This window comes from Pan paniscus, chromosome 17 (genome assembly GCF_029289425.2).
Source record: "Pan paniscus chromosome 17, NHGRI_mPanPan1-v2.0_pri, whole genome shotgun sequence".
NCBI lineage: Eukaryota > Metazoa > Chordata > Mammalia > Primates > Hominidae > Pan > Pan paniscus.
In genome coordinates, this window is record NC_073266.2 from 38,014,114 (window position 1) to 38,035,583 (window position 21,470).

The 21,470-nt window shown below is 43.5% G+C and overlaps 1 protein-coding gene across 3 annotated transcripts in view; it reads left to right on the forward strand.

Moving 5' to 3' along the window:
• COLEC12 (collectin subfamily member 12) overlaps positions 1-21,470 on the forward strand; it is a 196,001-nt gene that overhangs the window by 31,867 nt on the left and 142,664 nt on the right. For 2 of the 3 annotated variants that reach the window (XM_055102419.2, XM_003815638.7), the window contains one exon: positions 2,330-2,380. In XM_055102419.2, the coding sequence (XP_054958394.1) occupies positions 2,330-2,380 (51 nt within the window). Of the gene's footprint in view, positions 1-2,329; positions 2,381-2,480; positions 12,320-21,470 lie in introns of those variants that run through there. The other variant, XM_063597208.1, reaches the window with a different exon arrangement.

The following is a 21,470-nucleotide window of genomic DNA, read 5'->3' on the forward strand; positions in this document are numbered from 1 at the left end:
CAAGTATTCTGAGCTTCACCACATTGTGTTTATAGATAGCATACATCTTGGGTTCTCCATAACATTTCAAGGTTCAGATATAGCTAGATCATGTCTCTTTTGGGGATTGAAAAAGTCTATCACAGAGGCTTCATTTCCTCTATATGCCTCTCTTTCTTGAAAGCCAAGATTAGGTGGGCACGGTAGCTCACATCTGTAGTCCCAGCACTTTGGGAGGCCGAGGTGGGCGGATCACCTGAGGTCAGGAGTTCGAGACCAGCCTGCCCAACATGGTGAAACCCCATCTCTACTAAAAATACAAAGAATTAGCTGGGCGTGGTAGTGGGCGCCTGTAATCCCAGTTACTTGGGAGGCTGAGGCAGGAGAATCGCTTGAACCCAGGAGGCGGAGGTTGCAGTGAGCCAAGATCACACCACTGCACTCCAGCCTGGGCGACAAGAACAAAATTCTATCTCAAAAAACAAAAGAAAGTCAAGATAAGGGACCATGACTTACTCACCTCTGAAGCCACAGCCTGGCAGTCTCTGCCATGATGAGTGCTAACAACATGCCTTTGAGCTGAGTTGCCTGTGAGAGAAAGCTGTGTGCTGGGGCAGTAATGGACCCAGTCAGACAGGGTCCCCTAGAAAGGCCTGGCTTTGGCACCTCTTACTTTCATCAAAAAGTGTTGGCCGGGCACGGTGGCTCATGCCTGTAATCCCAGCACTTTGGGAGGCTGAGGTGGGTGGATCACCTAAGGTCAGGAGTTTGAGACCAGCCTGACCAGTATGGTGAAACCTCATCTCTACTGAAATTACAAAAATTAGCGGAGTGTAGTGGCGGGTGCCTGTAATCCCAGCCTCAGACGGCTGAGGCAGGAGAATCACTTGAACCCAGGAGGTGGAGGTTGCAGTGAGCCAAGATCGCGCCACTGCAGTTCAGCCTGAGCAACAGAGCGATATTCCATCTCAAAAAAAAAAAAAAAAAAAGTGTTCCTCCTGGACAGTAGCCACTGGGGCCTACTTGTGGATGAAGGGTGAGAGGAGGATGAGGATTGAAAAACTACGTGTCGGGTTCTATGCTCACTACGTGGGTGATGAAAGAATCTGTCCACCAAACCCCCACAACCCACCATTTACCCATGTAACAGACATGCACATGTACCCCCGGAACCTAAAATAAAATTTGGAAAGAAAAAAATAGTGTCCTTTAGTTGTGCAATTAATATGAAATTGTGTCTGCACAGTGCTTGCCCTGCCTAGACCTTTACCTGGCAGAACTGTAAATGAGCAGTTCTTTAGAGATGTAATAAGGAATCTCATGTCTACTTTAGGAATGAGATTTTAGGTCTTTTGGTAGAAAGGTTGGGTGATAAAACATCTCTCCCTCTCTTTTTTTTTTTGGAGGTGTAGTTTCATTCTTGTTGCCCAGGCTGGAGTTCAATGGCACGATCTTAGCTCACTGCAACCTCAGCCTCCCAGGTTCAAGCGATTCTCCTACCTCAGCCTTTCAAGTAGCTGGGATTACAGGCATGTGCCACCACATCTGGCTAATTTTATATTTTTAGTAGAGATGGGGTTTCACCATGTTGGCCAGGCTGGGCTCGAACTCCTGACCTCAGGTGATCTGCCCACCTTGGCCTCCCAAAGTCCTGGGATTACAGCCATGAGCCTCTGCGCCCGGCCGACATTTCTCTTCTTTCCATGGTGGGTCTGCATTTAGGAATTTCCACAGTAAGGCTGCCTTTTGAAATGCATTTACTGCGAAACCATCGGTTGGTCCCAGTTACCCATCGGAAGGAGGGTGGGAAGGGTTTGGTTGTCATTGCAGGAGTTATGTTGGCTCCTGAGAGGCAACAGTTAGTGAAGGAGATGACCCCAGAGCCCAGACATTTAAAAACAGGGGCTTTAGGGTGAGTTGCCTAAAGATAACTTAACCCCTTTGGCAGTCGATTATTTCTGTGAGCAGAAAAAGTTTCTGTTCACAGGAAGCATGATGACAACAGTAAATTCATGCACACACGTGAGGAAGATATCAGAGAGAAACATTGAATTAATGTAGCGTGGCAGGGAGTGGCCGGGTGGTCCGGAAAGGCATCTCGAAGGGTCGCACTTTAGCTAAGACCTGAATTCGAAGGAGTCACATTAGGAACAGAGGAAGTGCATCCCAAGCAACAGGAGCAGCCAGTGTGGAGACCCCTGCCGTCTCTTCCAGAAAGCCTGGTGTGATCCACGAGCAGAAGGAAAGCTGCTGTGACAAGCAGGGGCGATGAAGCAGGTCGAATCCTGCCCCACCCTCTGCTTCTGTGCCCCTTTCCAGGATTAACATTGTGTCTCTTCTTCTCTCACAGACGACTTCGCAGAGGAGGAGGAGGTGCAATCCTTCGGTTACAAGCGGTTTGGTGAGTCCTAACAAAGCTGTGTTCCTTCTCAGTCGTCAACCTGGGATGCAGCCACGAACCCTCAGAGACCACTGGCAGGCCACTGGCAGGCCCTTCATGCACATGGGTGTTTGTGGCTCTGAAGTCCAATTTTGGTTGGAAAGTGAGTGTCTGTGTCCCAGGGGGAGGGTTTCTCACAATTCTGAGGGGCCATGGGACAGGAGCTGCACCCAGGCATGGGGAAGTGATGGGATGTTTATGGGTCTGCTGAATATGAAAGAGACAGCCTACTAGACAAAGTGTAGTGGGAAAGGCAAATCTGTGACAACAGCAAAATACCTGAAAATTTTCAATTTTGTTATTCAGAAAACGTCTTTGCTCAGGCCTTACACTGCTAACCCAGTGTTCATGGATGAGTGAGAGGGAGACTTCTTCCAAGAATCTGCCTGGACACAGGTGCTCTGTGACAGGCTGGGGAATGGCCCCCAAAGGTGACAGCACCCTGAATCCTGAAACCTGAATGTTACCTTATGTGGCACAAAGGACTTTGTAGGTGTGATTAAGTTGAAGAGCTTGAGATGGGGAGATGATCCTGGGTTACCTGGGTGGGCCCTGAAAGCCATCACAAGCGTCCTTGTAAGAGAGAGGCAGAGGGAGATGTGACTGCAGAGAGAAGGTGATGTGAGGATGGAAGCAGAGATTTTTGTTATGTTCTCTGGTCAAGGAATATAGGTGGCCATTAGAAGCTAAAAATGCAAGGGTATTAATGGATTCTTCCTTCAGAGCCTCAGGAGGGAGAGCTGTATACTTCCCATATTTATATTTCAGCTGACTGAAGGTGATTTTAGGCCGCTGGCCCCCAGAACTGTAAGAGGAGAAATCTGTATTGTTTAAGCCAGCACGTTCGTGGTAACCTTTTACAGCAGCCGCAGGAAACTCATACACACCCTCTGCCTCCCGGGCTGCTGCACCTGGTGCTCTTCTTTGCTTTGACCTTGCTTCTCTTTGACCTTGAAATGCCAGTGGTCATTGCAGAGTTTCAAAGGCAGCTCCAGGGATTGGAGGATTTTCCCAACAGCTTGTTTCTGTGCTTGGCCAGAGGAAATGGAGAAGGATAGAGGAGAAAAGAGTGTGTGTGAGTGAGTGTGTGTGTGTGTTTCTGTGTGTGTGTGTGAGAGAGAGAGAGAGAGAGAGTATGAAAATGAATGAATCTACTTCCTGTTGCTTAAAAAAAGTCCTGGCTGGACTTTGATTAGAATTAACAACCCCCAGCTGCTCTGCCTCCCGCGTTGCTTTAGCATTTTTCCTTCTGGACACACACGTCTGCATTACTTTCTGGGAAAACATATGACTTTAAAATAGGAATGCAGTGGCACCAAGCTCATCTCTCCTGCGTTGGTTCCCTGGCAGAGCGGCCCGCATGCAGCCCCGTCGCCCCTCCTCCGTGCTGCTGTTCCCCATCTACACGATTCCATGTTTCTGCGATGAGACCATGGCCCTGTGTTCTTTCCCGGGGGGGACACACTGAAGGCAGCAGTAGGAGTGAAGATGAAACCAAGAATTATAAAGGAAAACAAACAAAAAAACACAGAAAGATAGGAATCAAGAGGAAAACCAAACTTGTCAAAATAAGGCAAAATAAATGTGGAGATGCCTACATGTTTTGGCAATCAGTAGAAATATGAAGAATCAAGAGAGAAAGTCTCTTTAGAAAGGGTGACCTTGAGAAAAAATTTTTTATAAATTTCTCAGCCATATTACCAGTTGGATGGGTGGGGATTTGGTGAAAAACACACAAAAAAGTACATTGCTGACAGGTTTTAATTTATGGTGGTTAAGTTATGCATGGGAGTTGCAACGGATGACTCACAGGAGACATGATAACCACTTACAAATATTAGAGAGCACAAACAGGCTGGAAGAGAGTGATGCCAAGCAGTACAAATAGAAGAGAAGGACGAAATTAAAATGGGAAACCTTGGAATAGTCTATGAAAGAGACATTCCTGATGCTGAGAATTCTTGGATTCAGCCTCTAGGCAAGGCGATGGATATCCAGCATAGGACCAGAGTAGATCTTTGCAGATGGAAGAGTCTTTGAGGTGTTTTTTGTGTTTTATTTTATTATTTTAGTTTTGAGACAGAGTCTTGCTCTGTCATTCAGGCTAGAGTGCAGTGGTGCAATCGTAGCTCACTGTAACCTTGAATTCCTGGGCTCAAGCAATCCTCCTGCCTCAGCCTCTCAAGTAGCTGGGCCTACGGGTATGTGCCACTATGTCCAGCTAATTTTTAAATTTTTTGTAGAGACAGTGTCTTATATCTTGCCCCAGCTGGTCTTGAACTCCTGGGCTTAAGCAATCCTCTAGCCTTAGCCTCCCAAAATGCTGAGATTACAGGCGTGGGCCACTGCACCCAACTTGGATGATTTAACTCTCCCTTTGTTTTCACCTATAAGGGAGCTGAGGCCCAGATAGATTAAGTCCTTGCTGAAGCAAGTTAGTTGGAGCTGGGGTTAGAAGATTCTGGATCTTCTAACTCTCAGGATAATGTCGTTTTGGGCAAGGGCTCAGCAGTGAAGTGAAGTGGAGGTGACCTTTCAACTTCTGTGTTGTGGAGGGGGACCCTGCAGCTCTGGAACCCTAAAGTGGACTGGACACCCAATCTGGTTCCACTGGGGAGGCCTCATCATGGTTATAGGGCTAGGACTCTGATTCTTTAGAAGGTAAATGAGTTTTCAGTTCCTAAGAAGTGGCCAATTGAATCCAGCAGGACCCAAGAACCCATTTCTTCAGGCATGGTTAAACTTTAACCACTGAAGTAAGACCAAGTCCCTTCCATGCAGCAGGTTGATAGTAAGGTGGTAAGTGGAAGGTGTCCAGAGACATGTCAACCCTCTAGGCCCTGCCCCTAATCACTCCTGTGTCTTGAAACCAGCTACTTAAACTCAGTGGGTCTCAGATGCTGCCTCTGCCCAACCAGCAGGGGGACACCTGCCAAGGTAGGTGAGTCTACCTCACAGGGCTTTGGTGAGGTTAAGAGAGATGTCAGATGGATGGACAAGTGCTTTGAAGTTACAACACTATAAAAACACAAGACTGTATTATCACTCTCCTGAGATTTGGGGCTGTTAGCACTCTCTCAATGTTTTGGTACAGCCACTGCAGAATATCAAAGTGTGACAGACCTGAAAACTTACTCCTGAAGAAATGTAAAGGTGTGATTTTCTTCTAAAGGCGGTAACATTGTAGCCTTTTATAGTTGCAAAAATAGACTGGATGACATAGAGGGTTTAGTTATTGTTTAATTTTAGGTATATATTGCTTATGCAAGTATGATAAACACAACCTGAATTTAGACTACAGAAGAGCCCGAGGTCAGTTATTCACAGGGCAAAGGAGCCATTGTTTTAGCAAATCACTACTGGGTGGGCCTGTTTCTGAAGTTATTCATATAGAGAGTTATTATTCAGAGGTGTTTGCTACATAAAGTCAAGGCTGTTTACATAATAATATTGTGCTTTTTCAAATTTAGCATACTATTACAGTAAAGAGCAAAATGCACGATCTTCTCCAGTGATCTAGCATGGTATTGTATTTGGTGCAGTCACCCCTTGTTTACTCAGGGATTCATTATTGCATTTTAGTCTCAACCAGGTCTTCTGTTTTTCTTCAGTCTTTCCATATACCAAGCTTGTTCAGCCCCATTCCCAAAGTTCTGGGCAGGTGTCTAAAGAGGAGATGGAGTTTGGTCTGATGGTTTTGTCACTTCTTTGCTCCTCTGACAAAAGCGTCAATGAGGGGAGACTTTGAAGGGTTAATTAAGTGAGCATTTTCAAGCTTTAATCAGGCTTTGAGGGTCAGCGTTTCTTGGCCTCAGTATGCAGAGCTAATTGGGACGTAACTATAGTTACAATTTGGCAGAGTTCATTTTCTGGGACATGAGGCACCAGTATATTTTTATTTTCCATAGATATGATATATACTACCACGAAAGTGATATTTTTCTATTTATTTCCCAGTTACCTGTTTCATTAAAAGCATCACACATGGCTCTAGAATCCTTTATTATTATGCTTAGCAGAAAGGGAAAGAGAGGCAGCACCACCCGCATGGCCTGGGCCCTCCCTCTGGAGCCTGCATTCTCCCTTTCTGCACTGTGGGGGGGCGCTAGACTGACTTTGTTTCATTGATTGGTCGCAATGGGTTCTCTTCTGTTATTTTTGGAATCTGATCCGGTATGATAATAGACGTCCAAAGTTAGGATAATGGAGGAGCAAGAGATACATGGTTCAGCCTGTGAAAATCACGGGTGGAGTTAAGGGTTTCCAGTGAGCAACTGTGGGCAGCTGGGAACATTTGTTGTTTGTATTTGACAAACAAAGCTTTGACAGAATTGCTTCTTTGGGGCTCAGGCATAGGAATTATTAATAGCTATGAGAGTAAAAGATCTGAAAAATGGCAAACTGTGAAACAGTAACAAGAAAGTAAAAGGAAGCATTCTCTATGGAGTAGATTCAAGTTTTTTTTTTTGGTAAAAACTAAGTGGGAGAGTTCTAAGGGGATTGCTGAAAAATTATTTAGGGGTTACAGTCCAAAACGGGGTATCAGATGTCTTTTCCTCTGAGATCAGTAAGTGTGTTCTTTGAAGCATGTCCTTGAATAGTTTTGTTTATCCACAACTTCACAGGTCTCTCTATAGCTATAGCTTCAAACAAGCCAGGCTTTAACTTTCCCCTTTCTTTCCTCAAAAAATAGTTGCAGATTAGCAAGTATATTTTTAACAGTTTGGCCCACACGGTGCCGAGCATGTTGAAGCAGCCTAAGAAATCTGTGTTGAAGAGAACCCAGCCCTGCCCCTCAGTGCCCCTGCCTCATGCCTTGCCATCACCGTTCCCTCCTTCCAAACCCAGCCTCCAAAGAGATAAACACATGGAACTTTAAATTCATGGCTCTAGTTAAATTATTGAGCTGTTTCTTGCCAAGAGGTTTAGAGAAACTAATGTCTAAAAGCATAGAGGACTACTGAGGCTTCTGAAAAATCACAGCACGGATATGCTTAACCGTATAGCCAGAAAGGAAGGTTCTTTCTGAGGCACATGGCGAGTGTCTGCTTTTAATGCCAAGAGATTGAAAGAGTTTACCAAGAGGATGCCAAACTCTCTTTGGGAAGCTGCTCAAGATAAACACTTGGATGCCTCTACTTCTTGTTGCTGGGCTTGTACGGAGCAGGCTGCCTGTCTCCCCTCTCCTGGGACTCTTCCTGGAAGCCTGGCTTCATCTTCTAATTTGGACAAGGTGTTGATTTGAAGCCATCTATCTCCGACAGCAAGGAGGGCTCCAGGCATCCCTCTCACCGCAGCCCTGCAGAAAGCTGACCCATTCCCTGATGGGAATGCCAGGAATTTCCATCATTTCCTGTGGGGAACGACTGAGTAAGCACAGTGAGAGGCTGTCCTTCCAGAGGCACCTTTTCCAAACATTTCTAAGTGAGGCACAGGACTGACACTGGGAGGAAGGTGAAGGGCAAGGGAACAGTGGAACTCGGTGCTCCTGGTGGGGTTTCTTTGAAATGTCCAAAACCATTTGCATCAAGTTAAGGGGAGAGTTTCATTTATGTGGTTTTACAAATCCTAATTGAGTTGGTATTTCTGATTTTATTTATTTATTTATTTATTTTTTTTTTTGAGACGGAGTTTAGCTCTTGTTGCCCAGGCTGGAGTGCAGTGGCGTGATCTCAGCTCACTGCAACCTCCGCCTCCCGGGTTCAAGTGATTCTCCTGCCTCAGCCTCCTGAGTAGCTGGGACTACAGGCGCCGCCACCAAGCCCAGCTAACTTTTTTGTATTTTTAGTAGAGACGGGGTTTTATCCTGTTGGCCAGGCTGGTCTTGAACTCCTGACCTTGGGTGATCCGCCTGCCTTGGCCTCCAAAAGTGCAGGGATTACAGGCGTAGCCACCACGCCTGGCCTCTGATTTAATAAGAATTCGGTGTCAAAATGGCATGTGAGGAACTCAGTGCAAAAGAGATTCTCAGGCTGACAGAGCTGGAAGGGGAGTCACAGAGTAGCTCTTTATCTGGCCCCTGTATCCTCTGCTTCCAGGCAGGCAGGTGGGGCTCCTAAACGCCGAGAAAGGGAGTTCCTTGGCTGTCACTGCTTTTTATATAAACTGAGGAGATTTCATAATCTTTATCACCATACATGATAACCACAGGCTCCTTTGGCAACACCATGCACCTAGGTTTCCCTTCTTCCTGCCAAGAGGACTTCTCACTGGTTAGGTCAGACCCTCCTTGCCTTGTCTTTCCTGCCCATCAGTAAAAAAAAGATTCAACACCACATTCCATGTGATTATGATCTGTTTTAAACCATGTGAAGAGAAAGTCGTGTGAAAGAAACCATTAAATGCTCCTTCGTGGATATCTATTATGTGCCAGGTGATTTCCCACCTATTAGTTCATTGAATTCCCCTAGAAACCCTTTGAGGTGGGAATTATATGTGGTTTACAGGTGAGAGCCAAAGTTCCCAAGGTTGGTAGCATGGCCAATGTTGGAGTTAAGCCTGATTTCAGGCCTCAGTGTTCTTTCTGCCCTACTTGTGACTGGGAAGCTCACAGACACGGCCATACTCAAGCATCCCAAAATTTTTAATGGAAAAGCAAGTCATCATAAATGATCCTGGACTAAATCAGCAGCTGTTGATATGGTCTTATATTTCACAATTTCATAATATGTGTCATATTGAATACTGGAGCCCTGAATTTTCCACCATTTAAAGTATAACTCCTCCTCCCCACTCTCTCTGGTTTTCATTCACTTATGAATCCTGGTAGGGCTGTGGGAAGGAGAAGGGTGGAATAATTTGTTTTTCCAACAATTGGGTTGAAACTGAATGTGGTTTGTTTTTATTTTTGGAAAAGTTAAAGAAAAAAAAAATCTACTCAGCTCTGTTTTGGTTAAGACAGCATGAAGACATTTAGGTTGTTTCCAGTGTTTGTTGTTGAGGGGTAGAGTGGGAAAGAGTTTCCCTTTTGGTAGCAACTGCAAGCAACTTAAGACAGACAGACAGACTCTGAAACGTTCCTTAAAAGATATGAGTTGAGGCCGGGCACTGTGGCTTACGCCTGTAATCCCAGCACTTTGGGAGGCCGAGGCGGGTGGATCACCTGAGGTCAGGGGTTCGAGATTAGCCTGACCAATGTGGAGAAACCCTGTCTCTACTAAAAATACAAAATTAGCTGAGCGCTGTGGCACGCGCCTGTAATCCCAGCTACTCGGGGAGGCTGAGGCAGGAGAATCACTTGAACCTGGGAGGCGGAGGTTGCAGTGAGCTGAGATCACGCCACTGAACTCCAGCCTGGGCAACAGAGCGAAACTCCGTTTCAAAAAAATTAAAAAAAGAGATTTGAGCTGGAGATTTGAGCTGTTCATTTGGAGGCCCCTTGGAAAGAGGAAAGCTGTCCTTGGGCCATGGATTTTGAGAAAAAACTACGGTCCTCTGCAAAGTTGTGAACTAGAGTGATTGTTTTTCTCTCTCACTTTCTCCCTGGTGCCCTTTGTGTTCAGTCTACACTGTGGGGTTGCGGGGGAGGTGGTGCCCAGGAAGCAAGTCTTTAGAGTCAGACAGTCCTGATTCACATAACGGTTTTGTCTTTTACTAGCTAAGCCTCATTTTGTGTATCTGTGAAATGGGTATGACAAGTATATAGTGTGTATTCTTTGGAGGATTGATATTTTATTATTGATATTATATATATTGATATTATAAAACCATAATATATATGGGGGCCGGGTATACAGTAGGTCTGCACTAAATTGTGGCTATTATTAAACTGCTGACTGCTCCCACCCCTCCCACTCTGCTCTTTCCTCTCTCCCAGGTGCCCCAGGTCTCCCCTTGGGAAGCCCAGCAGTCCTCATTCTCTCTGATCCTTCTCACCTTATTCCCTCCCTCCCTCAAAATCTTACTGCCCTCCCTCCTATATTCTGTGCCCTGCAGCAGCCTAGTAATTTGTTCAGGGAATTCCAAAGGAGTCTATTTTCTTTTCTTCTGTTGTTTTCCTTCTTCTTTTTTTTTTTTTTTTTTTTTTTTTTTTGTCACAGGGCCTCACTCTGTCACCCAGGCTGGAGTGCAGTGGTGCTATCACTGCAGCCTTGACTTCTGGGCTTAGGCGATTCTCTCACCTCAGCCTCCCAAGTAGCTGGGACCACAAGCACATGCTACCACTCTAGGCCAATTTAAAAAAAAATTTTTTTTTGTAGAGATGGGGGTCTCATTATGTTTCCTAAGCTGGTTTCAAACTCCTGGCCTCAAATGACCATAGTGGCCCCAGCCTACAGTGCTGGGATTGCAGATGTGAGGCACCACGCCTGACCAGGAGTCTGTTTTCTTGAAGGACATTTTAAAAAGTGGAAAGGGTTGGTGGCCATCAGTAAAGAATAATACTTTTAAGGAAGGTAGCATACTGAGGGGTTGGAGCAGCTTCCATGGAGAGCTGACCTGTCATCGTGGCTAAGAGAATGTATGCTGGAGCCAGACTGCCTGGGTTCAGTTTCCAGCTTTGCCAGTTACGAGTGAGTAGCCTTGGGCGACTTAGCCTCTCTGTGCCTGAGCGTCCTCCTCTAGAATACAGGGATAACTGTATTGTCTGCCTGTAGGGTTCTTGTGAGAACTAAATGAGTTAATACTCAGAGTAGTGCCTTGCACCTAGAATATGTACATAATCCATACAAGATGGATGTAATGTATGTATTATGAAAAGTAGCACAAATGGGCACAAGGTGGCTACAGTGGGTCCAGGCTTTGTTTCAGTGCCTTTTTTTTAGAGGCAAAGCAGCTTTCCCAGGGGCCTTCTGTCTACTTTCCCTGTCATCTCATTGACCAACATTGAGTCACAAGTCCTTTTCGAAATTAGTTATGTACAAAGGGAATGGGCTGTCTCTGGTTGGCTTGGACTAATTATTTGGGGAGGAATGGTTGGTGAGGAATTAAGCACTTCAGCCACTATTATTACTTGTAACAATAATATCTATAATATATAATGTAATATCATTATATTTCAAATGTAATACTAAGTTATACAAAATTATTAAAAAGCAACATAATTTATATTATTATTTATGTAATCTGATATACTATTATTTATAATTTGTTTCACTTTTAAAATTATCTTATTTTATATAAACTTTAAAAATTCGGTTTATTCATAAAATAATTACAAGTTTGCTTCCTAATTGTAACTTTGCTATAAATGAAGCTACAAGGTGCTGTTCTAGTTTTTGACAGTTTATAAAAAGAGAAGACATCAAAAACAAGACATCAGCATAATAGAGAAGTGAATGAATGAACAAAAGTCATTTTGTTTTCTGGCTCAGTATTCTCTATAGTCTTAAGCAGATTTTGAAGAAAAAAAATTTAGAAGAGGAACTAAAAAAAAAAAAGAAAAAAAAATGAGAAAGTTCCAAATCTTAGTGAATACAGCTCTTGCCACATGAAACATTGTGAAATTGGTCTCCTGGTCTGAGTCATCACTATAAACGCTTTCTGCTTCTTCCGATATTTTATTTTTATTCTTTTATAGGTTTTTGAATACTGACATTTGGCTCTGATTGACACATGCTCCTCTTTTTATACACTCTGGTAGTTGTATTTTTTTTATAAGTGTGAATATTTCCATGCACAGATCAATTTCTTTCACATGTTGCAGAAGGTGGAGGAATTTAGACTTGTCAGGAAAACAAGAGAATCAAACTCAGAAGTCTGCAAAGGTTCTGGCAGAAATCCAGACTGCATTCTTATTCCCAAGGCCTGAAGATGCCCTATAATCTCTAATATTTGAAATAACCTTTCTAACATGTCGTTCTCATTCTGTGAAACAGGAAAATATAAAAGTAAAATTATTGCTGACATGTAAGATCTCAAACCTTCAACCTAAGATCAATATTTCCACAGCAGTTTAAATAGGTAAGAAATAACTATATTCTTCCCCTTGTTAAAAGCATCTGGATGTTTAGTTCGTTGTTTTAGAGACAAGGTCTTAATCTGTCACTCAAGCTAGAGTTCAGTGGCATGATCATAGCTCACTGCAGCCTTGAACTCAGGTGATTCTCCCACCTCAGCCTCGTGAGTAGCTAGGAATACAGGCGTATATCACCATGCCTGGTTAATTAAAAAAAAATTTTTTTTTTTTAGAGACAGGGTCTTGCTACATTGCCCAGGCTGGTCTTAAATTCCTGGCCTCTGGGGTGGTGGCTCACACCTGTAATGCCAGCACTTTGAGAGGCCAAAGGGAGTGCATCACTTGAGGTCAGGAGTTTGAGACCACCCTGGCCAACATGGTGAAACCCCATCTCTATTAAAAAAAAAAAAAATTAGCCGGGCATGGTGGTGGGCCCCTGTCATCCCAGCTGCTTGGGAGGCTGAGGCAGGAGAATTGCTTGAACCTGGGAGACGGAGGTTGCAGTGAACCAAGATTGCACCACTGCACTCCAGCCTGGGAGACAGAGCGAGACTCCATCTCAAAAAAAAAAAAAAAAAAAAAGATAAAAAAATTTCCTGGCCTCAAGTGATCCACCTACCTTGGCCTTCCAAAGTGTTGGGATTACTGATATAAGCCATTGCACCCTGCCTGATAAAAAAATATCAAGATATAATGATTGTCCCACCTCATGGTTTACATAGAAGTCTTATGATTGAATTGCTTTTGGAAATAATTGAGGGGAAATATGAATACTTATAATTCTGATACACATTCACCAAATGCCTTCCATATGCCATGAACTGTGGTACAAAGATGGATAAAACAAAATTCCCACTTGATCATTTTATTTGCCAACATTAACACTTATTAATTCATCTTGTTTCAATTTCTTGGAAAACAAAAGTTATAAAAAAAAAAAAAACTTTATGGAAGTAAAAATTTTCTCCTAAAGATGTCCATGCTGGCAGTGAGGCCTCATCAAAGGCTTCCCAAACAGAGTCATAGAGTATATGTAGAATCAGAAGCTCCCACTTTGTGCTGAAAATGATAGGAAGTAGGGTGTCAGGGATCCACATATAAATTCTGCAGGTGTGAGTAAAAAACGAGTAAAACAGTTGGGGGCGGGGGAGTCCATTAGCCCAGGGAAGAAGTGAGTGCAACATTCATGGAAATTTAGGGAAGAGATGCAGGCCTTCAGCAGTTCCCTTTTCTTGGGAGATGTATGCACCTCATGAGGCTTGTTGAGAAATAGAAGCAAGCAGGACTCTTGGGAAAGGGTCATTCTTAGTCCTGCATGTGAAAGTGATGTGACGTTTACTACCTATCCATAATGTGTTGGACACCATGGACAATAAAGAAGGGAGACGTGGCCTTTTGCCTCTGGGAATTTCACATGTAATAAAAAATAGATTTTTCAAACAGCAGTGTATTTGCATAAAAGAAAAATACCAGCCAACCTACAAATTGCCTCCTCTCTCACCCGCAGAATTTCCACAGGCACAATAGAGGGCACTACATGCCAAATGTACTGTGAGCCCTCTCTTCCTTCTGTCTGGTGGTGTTCTAGGTTCAGTACTGGCAAAGCTTCAATGGTTTCCAAATAAGGTCGGGAACTCCCCTTTGCCCCCACCTCTTTCCGTCTGTGCAAGTGAAGAGAACTTGTATGAAGTCCCTTTCCTTTGTCCTGCAGAAAAGGTCGGGGATGAGGTATGAGAATCTGTTTTGATATAAACTCGTAAAAGAAGTTTGGAAGGCAGCATCCTTCCATGTGCTGCGCACGCCATCGGCCACAGCTGTTACTAAACTGCTGCCATGTGAAGCCACTCTGCTGATTAATAGCAGCTATGTTCACTTAAAGCACAATTCATAAAGAGTGTAATAATGTGGTTCAGAAACCTTTGCTATTTTTTCCACTCTTGATAGACTAAAATGTACCTCCGATAAACAGTGAAGTCCATGAATAAGATCTCAGAGGGCCCAAATAACCTTAAGTAAATTTGCACTGCCAGTCTTTAAATTTTCTTGTTACGGAACGAGGGATAACAAGACTACCTATGTTTCAGGGACATTCTGAGGATGAACTAATGCAAGTGGAATGCTTAGCACAATGCCTGGCACTTAAAAGGTACTCCATAAATGCTCGTTATTTACTAAGAGAGAAAGACAAAGATGGGGAATTAAAGTTTACAAAAAAAAATGAGTTCAGCATTTCATTTGTGTCTCCATATGTATATGTGAATATACACTCTGTGTGTGCGTGTGTGTGTTTGGCTATTTAAAGACTTCTGAATTGGAAGCATGGAGATCAGAATTATGGCCTTTCTTTTGCTACGCATTAACTAGCTACGTGAATTTTGCAAAATGATATAAACTCTCTGGGTCTCAAATAAGCCCTTCTGCAAAATAAAAGGGTTAGGGTAGATGATTTCAAAGGTTTCTTTAGGCTATACAGTGTTATAGGTTTGCATCTATGTAATGTGATTCAAGGTTCAGGAATCTATTCTGCTACTGCATTTGACTTTTTTTTTTTTTTTTTTTGAGACGGAGTCTCACTCTGTCGCCCAGGCTGGAGTGCAATGGTGCGATCTCGGCTCACTGCAACCTCCGCCTACCGGGTTTAAGCGATTCTCCTGCCTCAGCCTTCCGAGCAGCTGGGACTGCAGGCACATGCCACCACAACCAGATAATTTTTGTATTTTTGTGGAGATGGGGGTTTCACCATATTGGCCAGGCTGGTCTCGAACTCCTGACCTCGTGATCCACCTGTCTCGGCCTCCCAAATTGCTGGGATTACAGGCGTGAGGCACTGCGCCTGGCCTGATTTTTAAAATATATTATTTTTTACTCTTCCTTATTCCAACAATTCAAAATAAATATTTTGTATCTTTATTATGGATCTATCTTCCCAGGTATCTGATGTAAAATTTAGTTGGCAAAAATTGTCAGATGGAGAACTTGTATTAATTTTGTTCACAAATCTTAGTAATCTCAAGACTGTTGGTTTTCCATTTGGCTGTAAGTTGTTTTCATATAACTCTATGAGTATTGAAGCATTTTCTAGGCATGTTTTGAACGAACTCTGTTCCAGATCTCTAGACTCAAACATGGAAGATTCTTTTCCTTCCAAGCTTCATAAAAGCAGTTAATTATTCAAATGCAGGTGTCTGTAAATTTAATAGGAAGCATAATGTTTCCATTAACAATCTGAAGACAGTTGGCAGTTTCTCTCAATTCATTAATCTGTTTACATTTATCATATGAAATTTTTCTTAGTATTTCTCATGCTAATGAAAAACATATTGGACAAAAAACATAAATCCACCAGTTACCAACAGAGGAAAATCACTTTAGCTGTGCCCCTTCTTAAGAAGATGGCCCACTGGGAGCTGTGACTCCCTCATGTTTTCTGGTTAGTTTTCAGGTATTAGAATCCATATACACAAAAGGGTATCCAGTGGTCCTCTGTGTCTTGGGGCTTTTTTCCTTCCTCCAAGAGAGTGGTTCTGTAAAGTGGGAGCACATATATTTAACAAGCTTGTGAGTCATTTTCCCAGCTGGGAAATCATGAGGTCAGTTCTCTCATTCTCTGCCTTTTTGGAAATAGTTAACCTCACTTTGAAAATTGAAGTCAGCATTAGAATGAAGGAAGGAAGAAAGGAAGGAAAGAGGGCAGGAAGGAAGGAAAGAAGGAATAGAAAGTGTATTAGGGTTTTTTATTTTCTATTTATAATTGCAAACACCTAGAAAGGGTGTATTCTGATAAATTGAAAGTCTTTTTCTTTTCCTTACTGACTACTTGGGTGGATATAGGTACACCCACAGCTGAGGAGAGCTGAAGATTTTGGAGTTCCTGCAGTACTAAAGGAGAGAAGAGATAGGGGAGGGGAGGAAAACAGGGCTGGACATGGTAGGAAGTTCTGCAGGCTTTGGGGTTGGGGATAAGGCCATCTTGTTCAGTTCTCAAGGGCCAGGGACTTAGGAATAACAGAGTGAGCAGCTCCTTGCATACTTATAATTCCTTACTTTGTAAAAAACTGTATTTTTTTCCTGTTATATTGTAAGTTGAATGAGGACAGAGATGGTGTCTGTTTTGTTCACCACTGTACCTGGGACAATTCCTCAGCTCAACATATATTTGAGAAAGGAAGAGTAACAGGTTTGAGTGCTTAGAATGTGCTTTGCACTCAAGGTGCTTTCTTAAATCCTACCAAAGCTCCTCATCTAATAAGCCTGTCCCTGAAAGTGCCTGTGTGTGGGCTAAAAACATTTTCTATAGTCAGATTCTGGGGAGACAGAGCCTAGACCCCAAATCAAGCAGTAAGTCACAGCACACGGGCTGAAATTCAGGCAAAGCAGAAAACAGAGCACGGATAGTCTGCGAAAGGAAGGAGACAAACTGGAGCTGTTGGGAGAGGGCGGAGGGCCACAGAACTTCTAGTGTCAGAAGGAAAAGATTGAAGGAAGCAAGTAACTGCTCTGAAGGTCCTGGAAGTCTCTAACTAGGGTTGGCCTATGTAACCATTTTTTTTAAATTTTTTATTTGTTTTTTGTTTTTTGAGACAAGGTCTCACTCTGTCGCCCAGGCTGGAGTGCAATGGTGCGATCTCAGCTCACTGCAACCTCCGCCTCCCGGGTTCAAGTGATTCTCCTGCCTCAGCCTCCCTAGTAGCTAGGATTACAGGCAACTGCCACTGTGCCCAGCTAAGTTTTTTATTTTTTATTTTTTTTGAGACATGGTCTCGCTCTGTCCCCAAGGCCGGAGTACAATGGTGCAATCTGTGCTTGCTGCAACCTCCACCTCCTGGGTTCAAGCAATTCTCCTGCCTCCCAAGTAGCTGGGACTACAGGTTTGTGCCCCCACACCCGGCTAATGTTTATATTTTTTGGTAGAGACTGGGTTTTGCCATGTTGCCTAGGCTGGTCTCGAATTCCTGACCTCAAGTGATCCACCTGCTTCAGCCTCCCAAAGTGCTGGGATTACAGGTGTGAGCCACTGTGCCCGGCCATAGGTAACTATTTACTCCTTTAGAAAGACTGGGAAGGTCCTTTTGCTTCAAAATAGTACCCTTACTTGAATTTATTTTATTTTTTGCTTAAAATTAATTAAGATAATAGGCCTCTTTTGAAGTATAAATACACTAGGAAATTTTAGAAATGATGATGGTTACTAATAGTCACCTGTACTTTAAGGTGGATTATTTAATCAGGTTACTTTCTTCCTGTAAAATCAAACTGAAATCAGTGAATTATTTTTAAGAGATTTGTATTTCAGAGAGATGAAAGGTTCAAGGAACTTTGGATCTTAGCACCTGAGACTGGGAAATAAAAATTTCAAGTGATGGGGCAGAAACTCAGAAAGGAGAATGTGAAACACAAACGTTTCATAATAATTTTGGCTGGGTGCAGTGGCTCATGCCTGTAATCCCAACACTTTGGGAGTCAGGGTGGGCGGATCACTTGAGGTCAGGAGTCTGAGACCAGCCTGGCCAACATTGTGAAACCCTGTCTCTACTAAGAATACAAAAATTATCCAGGTGTGGTGGTGCATGCCTGTAATCCCAGCTACTCGGGAGGCTGGGGCACGAGAATTGCTTGAACCCGGGAGGCAGAGGTTGCAGTGAGCTGAGATCCACCACTGCACTCCAGTCTGGGTGAGAGTGACACCCTTTCTCAAAAACAAAACAAAACATAATTAACAATTTTGTTTAAGTCTGTTCCCATCTCCCCTTTCTTCCCAGAAAGCAGGTAAGAAGGGGTCAACTTTAAAAAAGCTTGAGGGAGAATGTGATCCCAGGAGAAACTTCCTGTAAGTAGAGGTCCCCAGTGTGATAGGAGCGTCTAGAACCTGAGCTTTGGAGAGCCCAAGAGTGTGTCAGCCCCCCAGCCTTGGTGCTGAGCACACCCTACTGGGACTCCCCAACCAAGTTCTGTGAACCTGCTAACTCTCAATAGGAATAAGAAATGAGTTCTTTTCATTTGCATGAGTCGTGGGCCTTACAATGAGAGTTCGTTGGATGAGATTGAACAGTATATGTTGTGTACCTGTTGTATTCTGGCCCTGATGCTGGACCCTGGGATTGAATTGCTAAGACATAGCACCAGTATTGATGGTGCTCCCAGTCTAGCCGGGGAGAAAAAAGATCAACGTATCTCTACTGTAGTTTGAGAAATGCTTGAAAGGAAATAGAGGATAGAGGAGCCAGATTCTGAAGTTATTAATTCTGCAGAAAGTGGGGGGAACCAGTGATTCAGAGAAAGCAGTAAAGAGGGATGACTGTTTAAGGGAGAGGCATTAAAATGAGGAAGTCCCCAGATAGTCAGTGGGAGAAAGTGCCTTAAGGCTGAGGAAACAGAATGAAGGTACACCAGTAGCAACGAGGAGCATTAGTGCCTGTCCCATGGGGAAATGGACTGCGGCCCATTCAAAGGAGGGAAACACATATACATACACCCAGCTCTGGGATCCATTGTTAAGTGATAGACTGTCGCGAGATGCTGTGTTTATTAGGGATGCTGAGGAGGCTGCAGAATAGTGACTCATGACTTCTGCTCTCAAGGTTGCTACAGCCAAGTTAAGAGGACAAAAGTGACTCACATGGAACAACAGCAGATAATACAAGTTAGTGTATCCGTGGAGGTTTGTGGTAAAGATGAGTCCAGACAAGAGGAAATTGGGAAAGGAAAAGGAGAAGCGTAGCAGCAGTGCGGGCCTCTAGTGAGCACACGCGGACAGGCAGTGATTAGCTCAGGGTGTGGATGGGGATGGAGAGAAAAAACCAAGAAAGGGAACCAGTCAAAAACCTTCCTTCCTGGAGCTCGGGCTGGGGGTGGAGCTGTAGGGCATAGGGTGCAGGTGCAGGGAATGGGCCAGGCTAGTGAGCTAGAAAACAAGGCAAAAGAATTTCAACTTGAGTTGATTAAAATGCCTGGTCTCTGACAGCCTTTTCACAGAGCAGTCTAATTTACTGCATGGTTTTATGTGAAAGAAGAGAAAGTGGAAATTGGGGGCTAGGGGAAGAGGGCTGTGGCTGTCACCGGTGAATAAGCTGGTGATGGACGTGTGACAACGGGAATGAAGTGAGAGAGAAGAAAGATACGAAAGACAAGACACTTTTATCTGTGACTCTGAGATGTCGCTGGCTCTGACTGTGTAACTGATAGCATCTGTCCACTGAGATCCAAAGGGTCAGGCGGGGAGAGAACAGAGCCGAGCCCCCGCTGTGCAGTCTCAGCGAACTCCCAGCCCCCAGAGGAATCCCAGGCACACTCGTGTTTACGACACATGCTGCCACCTTTCATTGCATTGAGATGATTAAGCAACTAATTATTTTTCTCTCTGTGTGTGTGTGGTTTATTACTTTATTGATTTTAATTGATCTAGATCTTCTGAATTAGTTGGTTCTGGCCAAATGCAACAATTTATAGTTGGGTACAGATGCTAAGCACTTATTACTAAGCAACTATGGCTTCACCCGTGTGCAAGTATAATAATGGAGACATTTATGACTGGGGGGAAAATGAAACAATAAACCAAGGCTAAAACAAAACATTATGAAGGTAGTATGAAATGAAATGAAAATCAATGACTACTTTGCCAAGGGTAAGTAAATCACTTTCTAGAGGAGCTGATGCTGAAAGCCTGCAGAGGTTGGAAGCTTTTTCTGGGTACGAAGCCTAAGGAGGAGGCCAGTGGGAATGGCAGGATCAAGTGAACCCTCTCGGTTTCAGCCTGGGCTTCTTCAGAACCTGCCACCCTCTCCCTGACTCCCCCACTTCTCCTGAGAGAACAGCTATCAGAAAACCTTGTTCTTCCATTGTTGCTGAGGAAGGCTTGAATCTGAGCTATTACACTTTATGTTTCTTAATAAACTCCAGCTGGGGAAAAATAAACTGGGGCTACCCTACTTTGCCTTTTTCAAGTAAAAGAAACATATAGGCTTCAACATTTCAACAATTGTCTGTCTTGGTAGAATGCTTATAAATCCATATCCATGTGGTCACATGCTCAACCTCATGATAAAATGGCAAGCCTGATCAAATGCATGTGGTGTGGGGTGACCTCACAGGCCAGGTGGGAGTCCTCCTCCGTTATTTTTAATGACAGCTTTATAGAGATATAATTTATGTATCATAAAATTCACCCATTTAAGGTGTACCAGTTCAGTAGTTTTTTGTAAATCCAGAGGTGTGCAACTACCACCATCAATTTAGAACATTTTCATCCATCCAGAAAGAACCCTTGTATCCATTAGCAGTCACTTTTCATTTCCCTCCAACTCCCTTTCACCCTTCCATCCTCAGCCACCACTAAGCTACTTTCTGGTTCTATGGATTTGCTTGTGCTGAACGTTTCATATCATTGGAATCACATAATATATTGTCTTTTGTGTCTGGCTTATGTCTTCAAGTTTCATCCATGTTGTGGCATGTAGCAGTACTTCATTTTTTAAAAATCTGGAATAATATTCCGTGACATGGACGGACCACATTTTACTTATCCATTTTCATCAGTTGGTAGGCATTTGGGTAGTTTCTACTTTGTGGCTATTATAAATAATGCTGCTGTGAACTTTTGTGAGGGCTTGTGTTTTTAATTCTCTTGGGTATATACCTAGGAGCGGAATTGCTGAGGCACATGATAACTCTGTGTTTAATCTTTGGAGGAACTGCCTGAGTGTATCCCAAAGTGGTTCCACCACTTCATTATTAAGTATCCTCATTCCCTTCACCAAAAAAGGGAAAAAGACCAGCTTGAATTATTTTGCTGTAGTACTGGGATGATGTGTATTAACTAAAAAGAGATAGAATTGGAATGACCTAAGAGTGGTTTTAGATATGACGTCATTCATTTCCATCTCATTATCTGTACATCTCAATACACTTTGGTTTGCTGCCATGTAGCCTGGTTAACATTCTTATTCTTCCACTTTCCCTAAGTTCCTGTTATATGAGTACAGGGCAGTGCTGTACCTGAGCTTGCTAGTATGGTAGTCACAGGCTGCATGTGGCTACTGAGTACTCAAAAATGTGGCTACTTGAAATTGAGATATGCAGCAAGTCTCAACTCCACCCTGAAGTTGGAAGACAAGATGAAAGAAAAAAAATCTCTTAGCCAGGTACAGTGGCTCACATCTG